Source organism: Benincasa hispida, chromosome 7 (genome assembly GCF_009727055.1).
Source record: "Benincasa hispida cultivar B227 chromosome 7, ASM972705v1, whole genome shotgun sequence".
In the NCBI taxonomy this organism is placed as follows: domain Eukaryota; kingdom Viridiplantae; phylum Streptophyta; class Magnoliopsida; order Cucurbitales; family Cucurbitaceae; genus Benincasa; species Benincasa hispida.
The window spans coordinates 50,620,238-50,643,721 of record NC_052355.1 but is presented as its reverse complement, the minus strand read 5'-3'; the positions used below and the strand labels follow the sequence as shown (position 1 = coordinate 50,643,721).

General features: G+C 35.6%; 4 protein-coding genes and 1 non-coding gene across 6 annotated transcripts; 2 read left to right on the top strand and 3 right to left on the bottom strand.

Moving 5' to 3' along the window:
- Positions 1-7,027: 7,027 nt before the first annotated feature.
- On the bottom strand, positions 7,028-7,108 carry TRNAL-AAG. Its single transcript has one exon. It is a non-coding gene; the product is annotated as a tRNA-Leu (tRNA).
- Positions 7,109-7,764: 656 nt separating this feature from the next.
- LOC120081807 (mitotic spindle checkpoint protein MAD2) lies at positions 7,765-9,809 on the top strand. The gene is made up of 7 exons (XM_039036976.1): positions 7,765-8,038; positions 8,136-8,148; positions 8,266-8,399; positions 8,559-8,679; positions 8,759-8,862; positions 9,447-9,568; positions 9,668-9,809. The coding sequence occupies exons 1-7, from the start codon at positions 7,966-7,968 to the stop codon at positions 9,722-9,724; spliced, it is 624 nt and encodes a 207-aa protein (XP_038892904.1). The 5' UTR covers positions 7,765-7,965; the 3' UTR covers positions 9,725-9,809.
- A 317-nt stretch (positions 9,810-10,126) lies between these two features.
- On the top strand, positions 10,127-10,521 carry LOC120081808. The gene has a single exon (XM_039036977.1). The coding sequence runs from the start codon at positions 10,149-10,151 to the stop codon at positions 10,335-10,337; it is 189 nt and encodes a 62-aa protein (XP_038892905.1). The 5' UTR covers positions 10,127-10,148; the 3' UTR covers positions 10,338-10,521.
- Positions 10,522-11,367: 846 nt separating this feature from the next.
- LOC120081355 lies at positions 11,368-15,067 on the bottom strand. 2 transcript variants are annotated; one of them, XM_039036146.1, is made up of 3 exons: positions 13,915-15,067; positions 12,620-13,830; positions 11,368-12,506 (listed from the first exon to the last, which is right to left on the bottom strand). In XM_039036146.1, exons 1-3 carry the CDS (start codon positions 14,420-14,422, stop codon positions 12,003-12,005), a joined length of 2,223 nt encoding a protein of 740 aa, XP_038892074.1. In that variant the 5' UTR covers positions 14,423-15,067; the 3' UTR covers positions 11,368-12,002. The 2 variants fall into 2 exon arrangements, with proteins under 2 accessions (XP_038892074.1, XP_038892073.1); XM_039036145.1 differs by having other exon boundaries at positions 12,620-15,067.
- A 3,373-nt stretch (positions 15,068-18,440) lies between these two features.
- On the bottom strand, positions 18,441-22,440 carry LOC120081725 (signal recognition particle subunit SRP72-like). The gene is made up of 6 exons (XM_039036823.1): positions 22,254-22,440; positions 22,038-22,168; positions 20,735-21,087; positions 20,325-20,421; positions 19,954-20,235; positions 18,441-19,629 (listed from the first exon to the last, which is right to left on the bottom strand). The coding sequence occupies exons 1-6, from the start codon at positions 22,390-22,392 to the stop codon at positions 18,622-18,624; spliced, it is 2,010 nt and encodes a 669-aa protein (XP_038892751.1). The 5' UTR covers positions 22,393-22,440; the 3' UTR covers positions 18,441-18,621.
- Positions 22,441-23,484: the final 1,044 nt, after the last annotated feature.

Here is a 23,484-nt window from a genome sequence, read left to right as displayed (position 1 = left end):
AACTACTTTATTATATAATATATATTATACTATATATTATATCAATATAACACATAATTTATAGTTATTATATTGTCTCAAATACAACATAACCTATAATTTATTTCTCTCTCAACACTACATGGAATTTAATATAAATCACATTTATACTAAATTTAATTATATGAATCTCATCTATATAATTAATATTTAAATCATATTCAAATATTTAATTCCTCTCAAATTAAATTTTATATTATAATGTATTAAATTCATTATATTAATTATATCACATATAATTAATTCCCTCAATTAATTTAAATAATTCAAATTAATCCAAAATTAATTCTCAATAATCATTGTTGAGCTACAGAGGGGACCTTATGAACTTGTAGATTGAAGCTCCAATGATATTTTAGTTAAATTATTCAACATCCATTAACTGTCGGTCACTCCACTAAAGATCGGTAGTTGTACTCTTCACACTACAGATATATTTATATGTCCATTGGATACAGCCAATCAACAGTGCAATAACCCTTTACAAATTCCTCGTAGGTACAGTTGGGCCAAAATTACCGTTTTGTTCCTATAGTTACATCTAACTTCTCAAGTACCATTGATCCGTCTAATGAACAATAAGTCATAGTCTAACTATGACCAAACCCCTCTCGGGCTAAGAGAGGGTGTAACGCCAATTGTTCAAGCCTCAGAATCAGCCCTTAAGGGAGCAATTTATCTACTTACCTCATTAGAGAATGAGTGAATTCCATCTTGTGAAGCTGCGTTCTCAGTTCCTCAATCAGAAGAATCCCCAAAATGGTAGGCTTATTGAGTCTGCATTCTGGCCACTCTCACCCATATAAACCAAAGGACTGCCTTTATAGGCAAGAGTTCACAACTCACTTAAGATTCATGTCATGTCAGCTATGGTCATCCTGGTGAAATCTAAGTCAAGAGACTATTCATTTCGTGGTCTAATCTTATAGAAACCCATTTGTATAGAATGCCCCTGCTCACATTGTCTCTACATGAATGATCAGGATCATATCATTTGTAGCACTTTACAACAATTGTAATATCTACAAAGCAGGTCGTATTCGTAATGTCACTAGGATAAGTTATCTAGCCTTACCCATCTACTATAGACCATTTAGGTTATCACTTAAACATGATTCCCCTGTATGTCTCTACATACATATTTAAGCTACATACGGTAAACTTGCATGTTAGTTTATTGATTTCGTTGGTTAATGCTACTAAATGTCGAATAAAATATCGCATATGTTATTAAATAAATAAATTGTTTGTACATTACAATCACAAACAATAGAACTCATGAGATTTAGGGCATCAACCCTAACAGTACCCTCATTGAAGAGTCTAAAAATGAAATGGTCGAAAAGGATGTGGAAGTTGCTCCACTAGGTCTGGAGGTTGGTGGTCAATCCATAGTGGATGAACTTAAAGAGGTGAATCTTAGCATAGTATAGGAGTTGTGCCCAACTTTCATTAGTTCATCTCTCTCTGGTGAGGAGAAAGGCGAATATATGAGTAAACTCACTGAATACATGGACATTTTCTCTTGGTCTTACAAAGAGATGTTGGGGCTTGATCCAAATTTTTGAGATCTGCAAGGTCCTCATTATTGAAAGAGAACTATAAAAATGTCTTAAATTTTTCAAAAGGAGGTTTGAGTTTTGAGTTGAGGCTTGCACGTGGGAAATGAAACATATGTTTTACTTTTAGAGAAGTTCTGAACTTGAGATTTCCAACACCTAACTTAAACTTGTAGGTTTTTACAATAGCAATATCATCGAGGTATCAACGCAAGACACAAGACTAGAGTAATTTAAGAAAGCAAGAAAGGAATCCAGAAAGACAAATGCAAGGATTAAAAATTGATTAATTTCCATTTGTTAATGCAAGGAAGAATACATTGGAATTCATCATTGATCAAACGTATACAAAAGATAGGAATTTAATCAAAAAAAGAAATTCAAGCTAACACCCCCAAAATTCTTTACGATGCTGGCATATCGTCCCTGCGTTCAGGTGTAAGGTCGTCATCCATGAATTGTAATGGGCTGACCAAATGTGCCGACAGAGAGGGTAATGTGAACATTACCATCATGACCTGGTTGATATACTGAGTTGTGAAGTTAAACTAGTTCTGGCTTCTCTTCGTTTGTTGGTGCATGTAGTCCCTTAATGCCACGTTCTAGTGTTGTAGTGTTGCTAGTTGAAGGTGAAGTGCCTCCATAGATGCAACCATTGGTCTTATTTGGGCTTGGATGAATTCTTTAAGTTCAACCATATTGGCTTTAATTATTGGGGGGTGGCTGCATTGGTGGAAGGTTGTTGGTTTTTGCGTTTCCCTAACTGGGTCTTGTGTATGTTGGGTGTTGCTTGTACTCAACCCGTACATAAACGGTAGTAAAGGGATGAAGGAAGGCAGTATTGGTGAGCTTGAGGGGGAAAACAAGGGCTATGAGTCTCACCAATTTGATCCTCATGCATTTCATCTTGTGGTGTTGGATCAATTGGGTCATCGACTGGTGAGGGCAAGGCTAAGGCAGGAAGAGGGAGGTTCAGGTCTAAGTGGGTCTCTTCATGCTTCAACGCCAGTTCTGCTTCTGATTCTTGCTCATTTTATTGAAGCATCATTATTGTATTCGTACATCAAACTCCTTAACGTGTCTCCTTTTTGTCATGCGTTTGGAGGATTGAGGTCTAGTTGCCTTGGTCTTGAGAGACAGGGCAAGTTGGTTGGGTGAGCCGCAGAGTAGATGCCTGATTAGTTTGACATCCATGATGTTGGGAATGGTATCCTAAATCTCTTTATAATCTCGTAGTTTTTAAGCTCTGTATAAACATATTGTTGTTAATAAAATAAATGTTATTTTATAAGCATATACTCAATCCAATAAACTAAGATCCAAGGTTATTTCATGTAATTTAAACAAGTATATAGAGACATACAAATAGATCTTGTTTAAATGATAACCTAAATGGTCTGTAGTAGATGGATACGATTGGGTACATTATCTTGATGACACTACGTATATGACCTGCTTTGTAGGTGTTACATGTGTTGTAAAGTGCTACAAATGAACTGATCTTGATCATTCATGTGGAGACATGCGAGCGGGGCTATTCTATACAAAGAGTTTGTATAAGACCAGAATACGAAATGACTAGTCTCTTTATATAACACCGTTAATATTCGAGACGTACATTTCCCTAGGATGACCATAGGTGACATGACCCGAATCCTGAGTGAGTTGTGAACTTCTGCTCATGAAGGCGGTCCTTTGATTTGTATGGGTGGGAGTGGCCAGATTGCCAACTCAACAAGCCTACCATTTTGGTGATTCGTCTGATTGGGGAGATGGGAACTCAGCTATACAAGACGAAACTCACTCCTTCTCTAATGCAGGGGCAAGTAGATAAATTGCTCCCTTAAGGGTTGATTACAGGTCTTAAACATAGTGGCCACATCCTCTTCTAGCCCGAGAGGACTTGGTCATAGTGGGACTATGACTTATTGTTCATTAGAGGAATCAGTGGTACTTAAGGAGTTAGATGTAACTATATGGATAAAACGGTATTTTGGCCAAGCTATACTTACGAGAAATTTAGGAAGGGTCATCGCACTGCTGATTGGTTATATCCAATGGACACAGAAATTTATCTGTATTGCGAAGAGTGCAGTTGTCAATCTTTAATGGAATGACCGACAGTTAACAGGTGTTGGGTAATTTAATTAAAGAGTTTAGTTAATTATCCGAATACCATTGGAACTTCAATGTACAGGTCCATATGGTCGCCACTATAGCTCAACGGGGATTTAATCTTTGGATTAATCTGCAGTGTTCAAATTACTTGAGGGAATTAATGATATATGATATAATTAATTATAATGTATTTGATACATTATGAGAGAAATTTGAATATGATTCAAATACCAATTATATGAATAAGATTCATGTCATTAAATATAAATATGATTTATATTAAAAGGAATAAAATATTTGGATATGATCAAAATATTATTTATATAGATGAGATTCATATAAATGGATTTAATATAAATGTGATTTATATTAAATGTCACATATAGTTAAGAGAGAATAAAAATTATAGTTTATGTTGTATTTGATGCAATATACAATTATAGACTATATGTTATATTTGATATAACATATAGTGTATATATAATAAAGTAGTTATTATATATTTGTTATTAATTTATTTGAAGTTAATGAAAGGGATGAAGTTATAACTCCCTTCCCACATTCTCTCCAAATAACTAACAAGTGATAAAGGTATAGGTGTGTTGGAATTGGTGTTCTAATTCTCCTGGAGTCTCGTAGTTTGTAATTTATACATATTGTTATGAATAAAATAAGAGTTATTTTATCTGGCATTTACTCATATCCAATAAACAAAACTCCATGGTTATTGTATGTAAGCTTAAGCATGTATATGAGATATACAAGTGGATCATGCCTTAAAGTGATAACCTAAATAGGTCTGTAGTATAAGGATTAAGGAGGGATATCTGATTCTGGTGACACTACGGATACGGGCCGCTTTTTAGAGGTTTGCAAATGTTGTGAACTACTACAGATGGTAGATCCTGACCATTCATGTGGAGACATGCAAGCGGGGGTGTCCTATACAAAGAGTTTGTATAAGACCGGACCAGAGATGATTCGTTTCTGTATATAACGCCGTTGATACTGGAGAATTATATCTCACCTAAACGACAATAGGTGACATGGCCACAATCCTGAGTGTTTTGGGAACTTCTGCCTTTGAGGGCGGTTCTTTGATTAGTATGGGTGAGAGTTGTCAGATTGCAACTCAACATGCCTACCTTTTTGGGGACTTATCTAATTTGGGAGCTGGGAACTCAGTTACACAAGATGGAATTCACTTCTTCCCCAAAGCAGGGGAAGTAAATAGATTGCTCCTTTAAGGGCTGATTCCGAGTCTTGAACATAGTGGCCACAACTTCTCTTTGGAAGAAGAGAACTCAGTCATAGAAGAACTATGACTTATATTCATTAGAGGGTCAGTGATACTTAAGGAGTTAGATGTAACTACAGGGCATAACGGTTATTGGCCCAACTATACTTACGAGTGATCTGTGAAGTTTATCACACTGTTGATTGGTTGATATGAACATATAATATATCTGTAGTAAGGAGAGTTCAGCTGTCGGTCTTTAAGTGGAGTGTCTGACAGTTAATGGATGGTGGATCCCGTGACTAAAGAGTCAGTTATTCACGTACCATTGAAGCTTCGAGCTACAGGTTCATAAGGTCCCCTTGGTAACTCAATGGATTCAAGTTGAGAATCAGTTCTTAGTGTTGAATTGAAATGTTCAAATTGACAAAAGATAATTCGATTATATATGATATGATCGTGTGATGTATGAGATACATCAAGTGGAGGATTAATGTAAATGGGATTTACATTAAGTGCTATGAAATAGAAAAGAGCTATGTTTTATAGTTTTCATGAGATGAAATATTAAAACTATGGGTTATAAATATAATATGGTAAGTTGGTTATCATATATATTTATAATAATATTGAATTAATTATTGGATAATTATCTCTTTTTCTCTAATAACCAATTAAGTGGGAGGTTATTGGTGGTTTCATGGTAACCGTGAGATAAAAGAAAAAATGTTTTCCTAAATTTAGTAGATTTTAGAAAGTTGTTATTCTCGGCAAGTTCTCACGGTGGTTGTCAAGTGAATGAGATTTACTAAACGAAAGTTGAAGAGAGACTAGACGATCGTGGAATGATACTATATGATAGTTCACTCAGCTGGCTGATAGCTAAACGATCGCGGAGCTTCTTCTAAACGATTGGGTTGTTGGGTTTTATGTCCTAAAACTCGTGGTTTGTAAACAATAAAACATATTCTGAAAATTCAATAAGTTGCTATTGAATACATTGTTTTTTCCGAAATCCAATAAACCTAAAGTCCCTTGACTATTACATGAGTACTTGAATTTTATGTGGAGACATACAAATGGATCAGGTTCGAGTAAATAGTCAAAATGATCTATAGTATATGAATAAGGTTGGGTGCCTTGTTCTAGTAACACTATTGGATGCGGCCTACTCTGTAGTTGTTACAAAGAGTTGTAAAGTGCTACATATGAAGTGATCCTAATCCGTACATGTTATGACATGAGGAGTGGGGACATCCGTGCAAATAAGTTTTGTACGAGATTGGACCACGAAACTAGTTACTCTTACTTTATAACACTGTTTACTATTTAAGATTGACTATTTCAAAGCTATGACCTATGTAACTTGACCTTAATCCTGAGCTAACTATGAACTCCTATTTGTTCGGGATTATCCTTTGATCTGCAAGTGGAATAGAAAAAGGAGGAGTATGGACTAAACTGTACATAAGTATTGCTCATATTAAAAGTATCAAATCGTAATTATGTCAATAGTTTGTAAGTTTATACTGTGGTTTATTATTTTAGACAATAATTTTGCTAAGACATGCACCAACCCTACCGGCAATTAAATTGTTAAAAACTATATATATTAAAATTTTATATTTTTTTGTGTATAGAGAAAAGAGGAGTATGGACTAAAACTGCACCTAAGTATTGCTCATATTAAGTATGGAATCATATTCTGCCTATTTCTACAAAGCCACGCCTGACGCACATTTTTTTATCTTCGAGAAAGTCTTGGATTTTTCTTTTTTTTTTAGGGCAAAATGCACTTTTGGTTCCTGAAGTTTGGGGTCGATATCTATTTGATCCCTAAGATTTCAAAACATACACTTTAATTCTTCACATTTGCAAAATGATTCCTGACTTAACTTTAAACCAACGGGATGCTTAGTGGACTATTAAGTGCTGGTGTGGATGGGATGAAAAGGCTACTTCATTTAACTGCATGACAAAATCTATTTGGTTAGTTCATCCAAACTTAAATCATATTTCCCACCGATAAAACAAACCTTCAGAAATTAAGTGAAAAAATATACAAATACATTTTTGTTGAGAGTGGGATTTGAACCCACGCCCTTTCGGACCAAAACCTTAATCTGGCGCCTTAGACCAACTCGGCCATCTCAACTTTGATTTTAAATTAATATTCAAGAATATACATATATATATATATATATATATATATATGTAATTCAAAATCTTTTTATTTTGTTTTAAAACAATCTAACGTTTATCACAATGTTCAATTACATCAAATTAAAAATTAGATTTTTAAAAGTGCTACAAGCTTTTCATTCGATTTGGATGAGCTTTGTATTTTTCATCTCCCAACTTTCTTTTGGTTTAAAATTGTCATATCATTATCCATTTTTAGTGGGTGTTTAAATTTTGAAAATGGATATAAATTTACTTTTTTTTCCATAAAATATTTTTTTATGTGTTTAATGAATTATCAAACATTGCATGGCAAGAGATTGGGCTTCAAAGAAAAATGTTGTTAGAGACTGATTTTTGCAATTTGTTCTTTAATCTTAGCTTTTCATGAGAAAAAATTTTAATTTAATTTATCTGATACAATAGTTTTCAGAAATTTCAGAATGAGGGCAATTTGGGAATACAGGGCGCCGGCTTCCGGTCCCACTTCTTACCGTTAAGGCGTTAACGATAGATATCGCCCATTTTAAAAGATAGATAACGGCGCAAATTTTTGAAATGTTACCGTTGGATTTTGGATGAAATAGCCGTTGCCTTTCCACTCAAGGTTCTTTAGGAGACGAACCCTTCATATTTTCCTTTTAGTCGCGTCCTGCATTTCCAAGTTCTCAAAATTTCTCAGATTCACTCATTTTTCTTTTCGTCCATTTGATTTCTTGATTCCTTCAGTCCGATTTCTCTTTCGAATTTGGTTTCCCCTGTATCGATTACAAACCCTAAATCCGCTCAGTCCAAGAAATTTTGGGGATTTTTTCAGGTTGAAGATTTGGTATGGCTTCGAAAACAGCAACCAAAGACATTATCACTCTTCGTGGTTCTGCGGCGATTGTCAGCGAGTTCTTTGGTATATTTATAGGAATTTTCTGTTCAATTCGGTTGATTATCGATGTATAACCTCGGCTGATTTATTCTTTTTCGTTTTCTTGAAATTTCCCGTTTAGGGTATGCTGCAAATATTTTTTTATGCTGGGTGTGCTTTCTCTATTCTTTTTTTTTTTTTTTTTTTTTTTTGTGATCATTTATATTTGTATTTTGTCACTTACAAGCGATGTTGATTCGATTGTAACTGTGTAGCATTCTTTACAATCGTGGGCTTTATCCGGAAGAAAGTTTTGTTAGGGTTAAGAAATATGGACTTCCTATGTTGCTTACTCAAGATGAAGGTGTTAAGACCTTCATTTCTAATCTAACTGCTCAGATTTCTGGTTAGTTCCCTTACCCTTAATGAAAGATTTGCACTATCCAACAGTTCAGTATTGTATTTTTCTTTTTTCCTCTTGCAGTATACCAGATTGTAGTGTGATTTATACTTTCCTGAGAATTATGTTTATTGAGAAGTTTTTGAATTGTGAAATTGGTTTTAGAATGGCTGGAAGCTGGGAAGTTACAAAGGGTTGTGCTAGTTATAATGAGCAAATCCAACAATGAGGTCCTTGAGAGGTGGAATTTCAGAATTGAAACTGATGGAGAGGTGTTGGAGAAAGGGTAACAAATTCAACAAAATATTTCTCTTCCCCTTTCTTAAATTTCTGGGTTTTGTGTTGATTAGATGATGTTGTTGCAGTGTGTCGAAGGAAAAGAGCGATAAAGAAATAATGAGGGAGATCCAAGCAATTATGAGACAGATTGCTTCAAGCATCACCTACTTGCCCTGCCTAGATGAACCCTGTAAGTTTTGGTAAAATTTATTATCTTAGGGATTGGTGTAACATAATATGATATTGTTTTGACCGTGTTCTGAGTCCATGAGATGTCTAGTTTCCATTATGAAACCATTATGCACAACCCTGTAAGTTTTGCTTCAATCATCACTTGCCTGCCTGATGTGTCATTTGTTATGTTGTTGGGGATTGGTTTGACGTGCGAAGGCTTATGTTTTTAGGCTGAGTTATGAATCAGTGTGATGTCATTTAAGTTCTAGCATGAAATCATTTACCTTTAGTAGCTGATTTGAACATAGCTTGAATGGCCAGGCATAGATTTATCTTTCTTATGGGATTTAAGAATCAATACCCCTCTTTTACATTCTAAAAAGGAAATCATTAATTTATGATGATTTGCGAGTGTCTTAGAAGATAATCTAGATGTGTGAGCTCTTTTCTTTTTAACTGGCCACCTTCATAGTTGGTTCATTAAGGTCATCACCTTCTACCCTCTCACTTGTTCTACCTCTTTAGGGGAAAGCTGTTTCTTAAACTGATATGATCCATGTTGCTCAATCAAGTGTTCTATGATGTATTTTGTTGTCTCAGGTGTGTTTGATGTGTTAGCATACACCGATAAAGATCTTACTGTTCCATTTACTTGGATAGAGAGTGACCCTAAACTAATTGCTAATCCACAAATGGTGAAGCTGCATTCTTTTGACACAAAGGTGAGGGAATGGGACTTCGTGCAGAAATATCAAACTTATTTGTTTCAGCTAATCTTGATTCATTGCCAGTAAACTAACTTTTGAATGGTGTTCTTGCAGATTCATAAAGTGGACACCCTTGTTTCTTACAAGAATGATGATTGCGATGACGAGTAAAAAAAAAAAAACTCCCTTTTCTTCAATTTGTTGTTGGTTTCAGAATCCTCCAACCCGATCTCGCTTTCAAGGTGGTATTGTGAATCATTTATTCACATTTTTTTTTATTGTACTGTAACTTAGGAAGAACAATGTTGTTGTGGATTCGATTAGAGTTCCACCTGAATGAAATGGTTGGAGATTGTTTCTTTATAAAGAAAACATGTTTCTACGGACAAGGTTGTTGCGTCTTTAAGAACAAGGGTGGACCAAGTCTTGATCCACTCAGTTTAGCCAAATTCTTCGGTCAAACCAGAATTGTGCTCTCTAAAAATAAACAACCATCCATAATTAGAAACTAGTAAGTAAATTTATGTTGAAAAATCCAAGATTTTGATGAAAGCCAGGAGAAGTTGCTGAGAAAAAGAAAGGAAAAGGAAGAAGAATGGGTTTAGATGGTGGTCTGTCTTGGGCAGATCAATGGGATAACAACCCTGACCCTCCACCATCATCTTCGTCAGAAAATGAGAAGAAGAAGAACAAAGATGGGTCTTCAGAAAAGGGAAAATTTAGGAAGACAATCTTGGGCTTCAAATGGATGAAAGAATTGCGAAAGAAATCTGACAAATCTTGAAAAAAAGACCCATAAAATCCTAATCCAAGTGGAATGAATCATTTTACTGTCTAATTAAATTCCCATTTTTTCACTTGTACTTTCTTTTCTTTTTCTTAAGCTCTGAATGTCTGAAGCCAGGAAATGAGCATAAAAATTCTGGTATTATTACATTACAAAATTCTAATATTATTACATTACGGAATTTTATTCTTCTTTATATGACTGAATGAATTCTAATAATATTACATTACAGATTCTTCTGTTTTCTTCTTCTCTTCTTCCAAACAAATTAGGGATCAAGTATATGTTTTTATTCACGAACTCGTCCAAAATATGACTGAAAATAGACGTATTCACAAACTGTGTTTTGATACATCCAAAATATGACTGAAAATAGATGTATTCACGAACTGTGTTTTTGATACGTCCAAAATATGACTGGAGTAAGTTTTAGATTTCATCCCAAAAATAAAGTTTTGTTTCTCTAAGCAAAAGGATAATAAATAGATGGATCACTCTATATTTGCATCACTTTCGAAATATTTCCAAGAAAAAAGTTTCTTAGATTTCAATTTTGTATCATATAATTTTTGTTTATTTGGCATATTTTTTTTATTCACTTCAGGCATGGGCAACTCAATGACAGAATGACACCAAATTCTAGTTTAAATTTCATAGTACAGGCAGTGTACACTAAATTTCTAACATTATTTATTATTAAAGAAACGAAAAGAAAATAAAAGAACCTTCATTAAATCAGAGCACTCTTTAAAATATAATAAAATAATATAACTCGACTTGTTTATCTATCATATTATTCTCTACAAAGAGGCAAGGGGTTTAAATCAACGTGAAATTAGAAAACTAAAACAAAGTTATAAAATAAGCCGAGCATAGTCCAGATCACACTCCAAGGTGAACTCAAAAAACTAATAAAAAATAAAATAAAATAAATTGTCTAAGAAAGTGTACATATGTAACATTCAAAGTGCTGTAAATTGAAAAATCAGAGAGTAATAAAGATGAATTCTAATGGAAACTTGAGGAATTGATCATAGGAATGTTCAACTTCATTCATTTCATTATTGAAACACCCCAACAAGATGACACTAAGATCCCCACAACATATTAAAAGTAAAAATACGACGTCTAAGTTCTAACACCAACACAAGGAGTTGCTAGAAATTAAAGAGGGAAGGAACAAAGCACACAGATGAATACATGAACTAATAACTGACGCAAATATCAACTACTATAATAATACTTGACATACTGAAGAACCACCACAATGACCAGAAACAGGACGTAATGAATAAAGACAACTAAATCCTACAGAAAAAGACACCTTCTCTCCAGACTTTTATCAACGGTTGAACATTCTGAGTTGAGACGCCAATTCAACAATCGAGAGTAATTTCCAGAACCATGGCACCAATTCAGATACTTGGAGCTTTTTGTTTTTTGTTTTTTTTTTCCTTTTTTCTTTGGCTTCATTCAAAAGTCTAAAAAAAATCCAACATTTGGATTGAAACTGCCAGTCAATCCTACCATCATTGGCTGTTCTGGGTTTCTGGCGAGAACTAATCTGAAAATTTTTACCATGCACATATAATATTTAACCAAGAAGCAAGGCTGGAAATCTCTTGACTAAGGATGGAAGAACCCAGTTCGCCTTCCCCCCTCTTATTCACATTTCGATATCTCCTTCCCACAATCAATGCAACGCAAGTCCAGACAAAATGTTTCCTCGTGTACTGTCTCATCGATGCAGCGTCCACACCAATTGCACCGTGCTATACAAAGGGTGCATGCCCTGCATCTCGGCGTGTTGGCATCAGTGTTGGTGTCACCTTCTTTTATTCCCTTGCAGCCAACCACGGGGCAGTCATAAACGATCCTCATATTCATACATTTTGGGCATCTTTCTATGTCAATGACACGCCCACCATTGCTTGATGGAAAACGTGGTTCACCTCCTCGATAAAATCGAGGCTGAGGAGTATTTGGGTGAGTTAAGTTCTCAATGCCAACTAACAGTTTCTCCAACTCTTTATAATGGACTTCTGTTACACCGTACATTCCAGCTATACTTAAATGTTTTATTCCTGGTCCACCTCTCGACTTGAAGGCCTTCAAATTATCAACAATGCCTCCAATGGTGAGTCTTGTGCATCCTGGAACACATAACTACAGAAAAGAAGTAAAATTATTAGAATCTAAAGACTATTGAAATTTATATTTTTTTTTTTAAAAAAAAAGGAAGCTTTTGTACAGTAACGGTGCAAAACTGTATTCCCTACCTTTGTGACCTTAGGATTCTTGAGAAGCACCTCGTTGAGACCATCATCACTTATCATTACGCAGTTTACAAGGCTCAGACTTTCCAGACCACCTTGAGCCTTGCTAGTCAATTTTAAGAGAACATCGTCTGTAATTTTCACATCCAGCTTTCCACATATGTTAATGTTTTTCCAAAAGAAAGGGTCCCCTTCCGCAGTTGACTGCAGGGACTTGCAAACTGATTCAACAACAAGTAGTTCCCGCGTGCCAAGATAACCAAGCACAAAATTTAAAGCTGCATGAGGAGGTCCACTTTCATCAGAAGAGACACGGTCTTCCTCATGAGGAACTACAGGTTGCAACCCAGAAGTTTCAGGTTCAGTACCAAGAGTCTGATATGTATCCACAAAATATGGTGGTGATTCAGGATCAGTAAAACAGGATACAGCACCTGATTGTCTCCCATCAGACCATTCAACGAATACCCCTCCAGGAATTTCAGATTCTATAGTAAAAGTCTTAATTGCCTCCACAACATATGATGATTGAGGATCAGTATGGCAGGAAAAAGGACCTGTTTTTCTCCTATGAGACCACACACTGAATCCCCCTCCAGAAATTTCAGGTTCAATGCCGAGAGTCTGAAATGTATCCACAACATATGGTGGTGTTTCAGGCTCAACAAGGCAGGATAAACCACCTACTTCTATCCCATCAGACCACGCACCAAATCTCCCTCCAGAGATTGCAGGTTCGGTAACAAGAGTCTGAATTGTATCCACAGCATATGATGATTGAGGATCAGTATGGAAGGATACAGCACCTGCTTTTCTTCCATCAGACCACGCATTGAATCCCCCTCCAGAAATTTCAGGTTCAATACCAAAGGTCTGAATTGTATCAACAACATATGATGATTGAGGATCAGTATGGCAGGATAAACCACCTGCTTTTATCCCACCAGACCACGAACTAAATCCATCTCCAGAAATTTCAGGTTCAATACCAAGGGTCTGAAATGTATCCACAAGATATGGTGATTCAGGATCAGAATGGCAGGATAAACCACCTACTTTTATCCCATCAGACCACGAACTGAATCCATCTCCAGAAATTTTACGTTCAATACCAAGACTCTGAAATGTATCCACACCATATCGCGATTCAGGATCAGAATGGCAGGATAAACCACCTGCTTTCATCCCATCGGACCACGAACTGAATCCATCTCCTGAAAATTCAGGTTCAATACCAAGAGTCTGAATTATATCCACAAGATATGGTAATTCAAGATCAGAATGGCAGGAAGCACCACCTGCTTTTCTCTCATCTGACCACACGTCGAATCCCCCCAGCTGACCAGTACTAGGAAGAATTCCTTCATTTCGAAGGGGAAATGCTTGGAACCTAAAAGCATTGGTCCAAATGTAGTTCAATCCAGCAAAAAGCTCATAACACCCATCAACCGGGACTCTCTCATCTCTTCCATATCCACCACCATAGTCTACATTCAGATCATCAAGCAAGCCTGTGATCGCTGTAAAAGTGGTACTTATATCCATACCAAACGGATCTGATGGCAAGAGATCCAAAACATCCCCCCGGACACGATCTCGCGACCCACCCCCATCGCAGGTATCCTCTAAAAAATTAAGGCAATCCACGAGCTCCCGATTAATCAGCCAGGACGTCCCATAAACATCAGAATTCCTCTCGGAAACACCATCGACAACAAAACCCCTCGAAATGTTCACCGAAGAAACCAAATTCTCCTCCGTAAGATATGGGGGGAAAATGGGTCGATGCGAAAAATTCAAGGCCATTACAAGTAATATTTTCCTAATATCTTCCAGTGTCAAGAAAAAGAAGGTAAAAAAGGGGGGGAAAATCTAGTAGAAAAGATCCCACCTAAAAGAAGAGAAAAAGAACTCTCAATTTCGGATAGCAAAAAAAAACACAGCACACCAAAATTTCACGGAGTTTTCTCTCGATGATAAGGTAAACCCAGATCGAAACACAGGTGAATGAACAAAAGGGGAACTACTAAGGAAACAACGACACCAAAATATACCCAGAAAGAAAGAAAGAAAAAACAATCACACACTACAATAATTTATCTTTTTTAATTTTTTAAAATTTTTTAAAATTTTTAAAATTTTTTTTTCTTCAGATCAACAAAACGAAGGAAGAAGATGAGAACAGAATGGAAATCAAAAGGAACAGAAACAAATGAAAGAAGAAAGAGGAAACCCTAAGAAATGCAATGAAGAAAGGCGAAATCTGGCGGAATCGAATGCCCCACAAACGTAGCTTACTGAATTGGAATACTGCAAATGGGATTAATAAGCTGCCGCAAGCTCTTTGAACGAATGGGAGAATTCAACCAGAGAGAGAGAGAGAGAGAGAGAATTGGAGAAGATGCAGATTCGAGGGGAGATTGTGAAACGGGGGAGGAGATGAAAAAGGGGGAAAAAGAAAGTTAGAAAAATAAGAAAAAAGCGGTGAGAAGGACACGTGTCGGTTACCTAAGAGAGGATTCTGTTTAAGGGCAACCTAAATGTGGCGGGAGACGGAGCCCTAATTGGCGCCTCCTTCTCTATATCCGCCTTTCTCTACTTTGTTTTCTTTTCCACCGTTGGATTTTCATCTAACGGTTGTTTTTGCTTTGGAGGAATTTGTGGGCCAATCTCCTCTTATTTAGGTTCAGTTTCAAATTCCAACTGCCGTTTAACCACGCGCTTATACCTTTGTTTATCTCTCTCTCGTCTCCCACGCGCTTAAATTGGGAAATAAATTAATGTTTTTTTTTTAAATAGCAATAAATTATTTGTGTTCATCAGAAAAAAAAAATAAATTGGTTAAATAGTAATAATAATAATGTCTATGCAAGAAAATATAATATGAAAATATAGTATCAAAACTTATAGTGAAAATGTTAATAAATAACAAAAAATATATATATATATATTAGAAATCAACCATAAACAAGTAAGAGAGACTAAATTTAAGATTTCTTGAAAGTACATTGACTAAAATTGAACAAATTTCAAAGTATAGGAACCACAATAGTATTGATTAAAAAAAAGTATGGTATAATCTAAAATTTAAAGTTTAAAAGTTTATATTAAAATAAAATTGTAAATTTTCTAAAAGAAATTGTCAAATACACATCAGTTTTAAAACGTTTATATAAAATAAATGCGTTAGAATCTTGAAAATTATAAATATCTATTTTTTATTTTGGTTTTTTTCATTGATCGTTAACATATAACTAGTATAACTTTGAGTATGTAGACTAACTTGTTAAATTAAGTAAAAAAATGCCAAAGTGAGCTTAGTGTCATGATCGTATTTCTCCAACTATGTGGTACCATAATTTATACTCGATCATAATCAATCTTAAAGGAAACTTAAGTATCAATCTACTTTTTGCTCGACTCTTTAAAGCTTCTTTGGACCTTAAGCGAGAATCTTTCATCCTCAACCGAACTTAACTCTTGCGAAGCTGAACTTTATTCAGTCATACACATCGTCTGTATATGTATTTTCCCTCATACGCGAACTCTAACCGACTTACCTCTACTCCAAGCCAAGTTATGAGGCTCACTATTGCTCATATATTAGGTTAAGGCCATCACAATGCAACATTGCATCTCTCTACATCATCTTTGTTCCCAAAAGCATATTTCTACATCGATTTGGAATATTACTTGGATGAGTTTGAACCCTTCGTTGGTTCAAAACAAGCATAAACACTATATTGGGGCTTACCAGGTGATTCAGGCACTTATTAAGGCTTGTCGAGGTATTATAACACTTACTGTGCTCTACTGGCCTATTTTGACATTGATTTGGCTAGGAGTCACTCGCCAATGTATAGCATCCATTTAAGCTCCGATCGACATGAAATTCAACGTACTTGCATATTTCATCAATAAGCATCTAACTTCGAAGCCGATCGTCAAAACTTACTACGAAACCCGATGTCATGGCTCGGGGTTCCATATGGTCCCTACTGAGTTTGTCACTGACAACATTGATGACACTAATGTTTGTCTTCTTACTTGTTGCTCAACCTGGCATGCTTGCCAATTTAACTTGGTGTATTGGATGATGCACGGTCCTCCTCGGTTACATCACGACAGTTCTCTCGACCCTCAGTCTTTGCCTGATGTGTTGACACTTGGGTGTCACCACTATACTGTCTACAATGTTGGGGTCACAATACTTCAAGTGTGATAGTGACACTTAGCTCCATAGTAATTGGCATACATCCTTCCTTTGAAAAATCTCAATTTAGAAAGAGATGGAAACACTTTTATTAAAACCTATTGAAGTTTGACAATGGAATCATGGTCAATTATGGGGTCTTTTTTTTCTTTTTTTGAGGAACAATTATGGGTTTTCTAATTTTATTTACTTTTTCTTTTATCTTACCTAACACTACATTATTTAGAAATTAACGTCGTAATAAGTTTGCAAGAAAGATTCCTTACAGATATAGCATTTTATATATATATATATATATATGGGCAGTTATTGGTATTATCATATTCTAGCAAAGTATGCATGAAAAATATGGATGAAAAGGGTAGTTGTGTAAAATGGAAAACAATTGGAAAAATTCAATCCAAAAAATAAAGTAAACTCAGACAAACTAAATTTGGTTGGGTAAGAAAAGTTGGTTATTTTAATAAATATAGACAGAAGTTGGAAGAGATTCTGTTGGGATAACTTGGAGGATAAGATTGGCATAGTTTGAATGGTATTTGCTCAATTGTTTCCATAGCAAATCCAATAGGTAGGTAAAGGGTCCCATTTTCTCATCTGTCTTGAATTTTCTCCGATCAATTTCAATACAAACAAAAAAAAAAAAAAATGGTCCTTTGTTTTTGATGAGGTAGTCAAATCCCAAGCTTTCTTTTTTAATTGAAATAATAAAATATTAATCATATTCATTAATGGTAGCCATTTATACCACAAAAATCGAACCGAACTGAAAACTCAATGAAACCGAAAAATATGGTTCGGACTGATTTGAAGAAATTTTGAAATCAAATTAATTCGGTTCGATTTCGAAAATCGAATTTGAAACCGAACCAAACCGTTTTTAACTATATATATATATGTAAAAAGAGTAAAACCGAATTTAAAACCGAACCGTTCTTAATTTAAAGAACAAAACCAAATTAAAAACCGAACCAAATCAAACCATTTTTTAATTTAAAAAAATATAACATAAATTTTTCAAAAATACCAAAAACGAATTTGAAACCGAACCGAACCATATATATATGGTTTGATTCGGTTCGATTTGAACCAATAAATCGATTCGATTAGATTTCACATATTAGAAAATTCGATTCGGTTCAATTTGGTCAAATCGAATCGAACCGTTTTCACCCCTAATATTCATGCAAGGAACAGAGATACCCTCTTAAAATTTGAGATCAAGCTGTCATATTAAAAGACTCAAAAAAACTTTGAATGGACTAAACTTTCTCAAGAATTGGTAAAAACAAGCTATAAAAGCTAGCATAAATCTTTTGGTTTGAAGTTCAATCTCCATCTCACATAATGTAAAAAAACAAAAAAGAAAAACCATAAAACATAATGCAATTATCAATTAATGTATTAAATATATCAAAGCTTTCTCAGTCGCAACTTGGGAGTCAAGTCAGACCTTTTCTTTCTTGCATTGCACGAAGAAGCATCTCCTCCACATGCAAGCTACGAAGTTTCCTTCAAGTAATTCAAGCTGAAACTTCTATGGAAATCTTGTCTCCCAGTTCAAGCAACATCCTGAGAATAAGATTTAACTCAAAAGCTACAGAATTGAAGTGGGTCTCATAAACATGTTGAATTCCACTGTTAAAATCGTTGGATCTTGATTCAAAGAAAACTGTCGCTGATGTTGTGATAAAGTATTTAGAATGCTCACTAAAACATATAACATAAATTGTTCAAATACCAGATTCTCCAAGAAAAAAGAATCCCAAAATTTGAACCAGGATTTCTTAGTTTAATTCCTAGACTTCTTTTTCGAAGACTTTGATGAATGCTTGGATTGTTCAGAGCCCGTGTTTTGGTTGGTCCCTTTCGAACTCGTTGCTTGGTTAGATTTCGAATTTGCATTGTTGGAACTGGCTCCAGAGACACCAGTTTCGTGTTTTTCTCTAACCACTGCACCTTGGGAACCTCTCACCTGGGCAGCCCTCTTATCTTTTCGCTTGGGTCTATAGCTCGATCTCTCTCTCCTAGGAAGCCACCTTTCTGGATCAGGGGGAGGACCTGGATTTGCAGGATCAAAACCTTTAGGATATCTTGGCTTTCTCTTTCTCTTTTTCTTTGATTTGGTCTTGTTTTTATCCACCATGTATGCATCAGATGCTCCAAGATCAGCAGCACTCTCAACATGTTTTGCTCTGGAAGTCCTCTCCAGATTCTCCACATCAACCTCCTTCAACCCTGGTAACGACTTCAATTGCTTCTCATAAGTTTCTGCCTTCTTAATATCAACACGAGCCACTGTCTTGACTAATCCAGCCAATGCTTCTATACTTCCATGACTTTTAACAAGCTCTTCGTATAATTTGGCAGCATCTTCTTCGCGGCCATGCTTTAGCTTGAAGGAAGCTGCTTCCTGCAATACAACATCAAGCTTGTTGTCTTCAATCATGGCATTTGACCACCATTTGACTGCAGAGTCGAGCACGGCAATCGCTCCATCAATATCTCCAGCACGTTCTTTGAGAGACACAAGTGTGGCAATGGTGGCAGGCATATGCTGAATATCCTGTATCTTAGAAAGGGACTCGAATGCAATATGAGGATGGCCTGCAGCAGCAGCAACCTGCGCCCTTGCTAGGAGAACCAACTTGGACTTATCTGGGAAATTTTCAGCAAACTGACCCAAAATTTCTTCAGCTTTCCCAGCTTTATTCTCTCTTACTAATACAGCCGCTTGAAGCAGTACAGGGGTCACGCTGTTTGGAAACATCTCTGCCAGCATTGCAACCATTTCTCGAGCCTGGAACATGTAAAAGGGGTCTTTCAAGCAGATTCAATCCACAAAATTTCTGCACAATAATAATCAATATGCAGCTACAACGAGATTTTTATTCCCACCAATCAATAGCTCATTTTCTTTTGAAAAGAAACCATACTTTTTATTAATGCATAAAAAGAAAGTACAAGAGATGTGTACTTAAAAGGGAACAATACAAGACACGAGATCAGGAGATGCACCCGGGCATCTCAACCCACCAATCAATAGCTCATTTTAAACATTTATGCATCCACAAAATTGCAGAAAGGTATAAAGTTCAAAAGAAAATGCAGGATATAAATTAACCTGATCCATCTTATTAGCATGGAGAAGGAGAAGGAGACGATTTGCATATATTGTTTCCCTTTGTTTTTGAGAAATCTTTGGTTCAAGTCCACGAGCAAGTCGGAAGTTTGGTGCATCTTTCTCTTTTAGCTTATCGAGTTTTCTAAGGCCATCGGAAATATCTTTTGGACCTTTCAATGCAATAAGATTGTTCACTGCCACTGCAAGCGAAGATTCATCTGCCAAATCTCGATTAATGATGTCTTTGTAAGCTTCAGAGGCTTCTGACGTGTGACCAAGAAGCTGATTAATAGATAAATTGGGATTACATGATTGAATACGTCAAGTGCTCAAGGAAAAGTAAAAAACATTCATTTTGTCAATGAAGTTACCTGCTGCAAGTATGCCAGTTGGACAGCTATTGGGGCTAGCTCAATCTCAATATCTTCATCAGGCAAATTCTCTTCCATGAGCGTTTCTTGACCAATTCTGATAAAAGTATGCAAAGTAGAACCAGAAACGTTAGTTTAAAGGAAAACTAATTTTAAGGATAAATGAAGAACTTCAAGTAAAAGAAAGATGCAGTACAACCACTTAAAACGTTTCTAACAACTAGTAACAGTAGAGTGTTAAATATGTATGTAAATTGATACTCAAATACTTGGTCATTGTCTGTCATGCTACCATTGAACACCAAAAACTAGAAACTCAAATACTTAGTCAATTGTCTGTCATGCTACCATTGAACACCAAAAACTAGAAACGAACTGTTTTTATAAACAAATATGTACAAACATATTACCTTCGAGCTGACAATAACAGTTGTTCTGCATCTGTATACTTGTTCATGTCAACTAAGGAACATGCAGTGTTATATGCCAACTCAAAGCTACTGGTAGCTTTCACCCTAAGAGCCTCCATGGCTCCTTTTACTTCAGAGGCCCGCCCAGCTGCAGTTAAAGCTGCAACATAATTTATTTCTAAAGAATCAATCTTTGATTTTGCGAGCTTCTGATAAGTGTCCACACAAGCATCCATTTTTCCTAAACGATATAAGATCTGGGATTCCAATAGCATCGTCATTGAGTTTCTCTCTTGGTCTCTCAAGGAACCCAAAGCTTCATCTAACTTATTTTGCCTGTATAGGCAGTATGCCTATTTTTTAAAAAGAAATGTAAACAGCATAAAATGAGTTAGTTGGTTGTGTGGGGGCACACTTACACGATTGCACGAATCTAGAGAAAAAAGATAAAAAGAATAAATCAAGTTTCGTTTGGTCTTAAAGAGTAATTGAGGGTTTTTTAAGAATTTGATAGTGGAAACTCCTTAATTTTGACAAGGAAAAGAAACCAGAACAAAGACATAAATTAAAACAGAAACAGGTTGAACAAAAGATATTACGGTATATGTATTTACTGTTATTTCTCATTATTTACTGTTGCCGTGCATGTATGCACATGTGAGCTATTTTGTATTTAAGGGAGCATAATTCTCAATATTTGAATTAGACGAATTTCATTTTCCTCTCAATAGATAAAAGACATTAGTTTCACATCCCCATTTACCAGTGAGTTCGTTTGAAATTTACATCAAACCAACAACTGCAATGTAGTCTACTAGAAGGATCCTGGAAAATCCAATCAGTTTTATGCTTACATATTATTCTTTACTTAACTTCAAGAGCTGCAAGCCAACCAATCCAGATTGAAAAGCTTATCTAAAGTAAACAAGAAGACAACGTTGAACGAAGATGTTAATCTTAGGTACTCGAGCTATATCTTCTCTTGCTACTTAACCGTAATTTCAGTCAAGTTGATAAAGTCAGAAGGCTCAACACTCCCAACAAAATCAGAAACAAAACAAAATGAAAGCATCCTTCTACCATTTTAATTCATTATTACAATGTTGCATTTTGTTTAATTAGTTATTAGTTTCATTTTCTTCTGACTACTGTTTTCAGCTGCATCAAGTAATTTCATGAAGTCACTAAAAATGGGCTAAGAGATCCACGTGCCTCAAAAATATAATCTAACAAACAATTTCCCCCAAAATGCTCGATTCATCCATTTTAAAACAGCCTAGGTAATTCGTAAAATCCATTCTACCTTGAAGAAGCTGAAGTCAGTGTTCTGAGAAGATTGAATTGCTGAAAGAGCATTATCGATTCTATCATCCTTGATCAAGGCTACGATTTTGCATCGTAGGGCGTCTTCGTCGCCAGGAGCAATTGAAAGAACTGTGAGATAATTCAACAGATGTGAGTTACATGAATGAAAAAGTAAAGAGAAATGGAACAAATTGTTCGAGAAAAGAAGACTAACTTTGATCTGCAACTTTGACGGCTTGTGAAAATTCGGAACGCTGGATATGTCTGTTCAGAGAAGTGAATTGATCTTCGATGGGGGGAGGCGGCTGAGAAGACGGAGATGCCTTTGGCTTGTCTTTGGATTTCGGAGCCATTTTCTTCCCCGCAAAGCCAAATCTCTGGTTTTTCTCTCTCGCCAAACAGACGGATAACTGAGGTTTTTCGCTGCCGATCTGTCATAATGGGCTTCCGGACCAGAAGAGGCCCAAATTCTCGATCTTTAGGCCCATCTTTGAAGCCCAAAAATACCTTTGGTCCGATCTGTCACTGGGAAGGTTAGCAAGTAAAGATATAGCTTACAAATCTTATTTTCAAAAAAAAAAAAAAAAAAAAAAAAAGGAAAGAAGGAAAATATGTATCCACCCTCATATTTTTTTTTTTAAAAAAATGTTATTTTAATAATTATTAAAAAAAAATAGGGTTAGACGAAAAATAATGACAAAAATAGGTTTTTTTTAATTGTGTACTACGTTTAAATCGTGTACCCAGTACATGAGTGCCTGGTGATTTGGCACGCACAGACTGCCAATGTGGCAGTCATACAGCGTTGACTGAGGTAATCATGTACCGAGTATACGATTACCCTAAGTCGTGTACCGGGGTACATGACTTAGTGCTCCATTAAACACCGCAACGCCTTCTTCTTCCTCCATCCGAAAACCATCTGAAGCATTTCTTTGTCGTGTTGTTTGTTCTTCCTTCCATTACCGCCGTAGCCTCTTTTCTTCCTCCATCTGGCTGTGAGCTTTTTCTCTTGTTGCTGCCGCCGTGAGCCGATCTACCACTTGCTGTCTCCAATCTTTGTCGTCATCCACCTTAGGTAAAGTTTTTTCTTTAATTTTTCCCAATATATGTATTTGTTTATAAAAATGAGGATCAAGTTCGAAAATGTATAGTTTATGGATCCATGATTTAAATGTATGATCTTCATATATATATATCATTTTGTTTGCATTTGGGTTGAATTAAATGTATGATTCATGGATATACTATTTTATTTCACTTGTATTTTTCATGTAATTTTATCTTTTATGTACTTATATTTTTTTATGTAATAGTTTCATTTTATGTAATTGTACTTTTTATGTAATGAATTTATTTTATCTAATTCATTCTTAGGAAATAGATTTTGTGATATGATGGATTTTATTATGTAGTGTAATTTAAACTTCTTAGGTAATGGAGTC

Coding starts and splice junctions, on each gene's coding strand:
- LOC120081725 (XM_039036823.1), bottom strand. CDS start 22,392: ATGGCTCCGAAATCCAAAGACAAGCCAAAGGCATCTCCGTCTTCTCAG. Junction 20,422..20,734: donor CTGTTATTGTCAGCTCGAAG/GTAATATGTTTG, acceptor TACTTTTATCAG/AATTGGTCAAGAAACGCTCA. Junction 20,236..20,324: donor AACTGGCATACTTGCAGCAG/GTAACTTCATTG, acceptor TCTATTAATCAG/CTTCTTGGTCACACGTCAGA.
- LOC120081355 (XM_039036145.1), bottom strand. CDS start 14,422: ATGGCCTTGAATTTTTCGCATCGACCCATTTTCCCCCCATATCTTACG. Junction 12,507..12,619: donor AGAATCCTAAGGTCACAAAG/GTAGGGAATACA, acceptor TCTTTTCTGTAG/TTATGTGTTCCAGGATGCAC.
- LOC120081807 (XM_039036976.1), top strand. CDS start 7,966: ATGGCTTCGAAAACAGCAACCAAAGACATTATCACTCTTCGTGGTTCT. Junction 8,680..8,758: donor GGAGAGGTGTTGGAGAAAGG/GTAACAAATTCA, acceptor ATGTTGTTGCAG/TGTGTCGAAGGAAAAGAGCG. Junction 9,569..9,667: donor TGCATTCTTTTGACACAAAG/GTGAGGGAATGG, acceptor GTGTTCTTGCAG/ATTCATAAAGTGGACACCCT.
- LOC120081808 (XM_039036977.1), top strand. CDS start 10,149: ATGGGTTTAGATGGTGGTCTGTCTTGGGCAGATCAATGGGATAACAAC.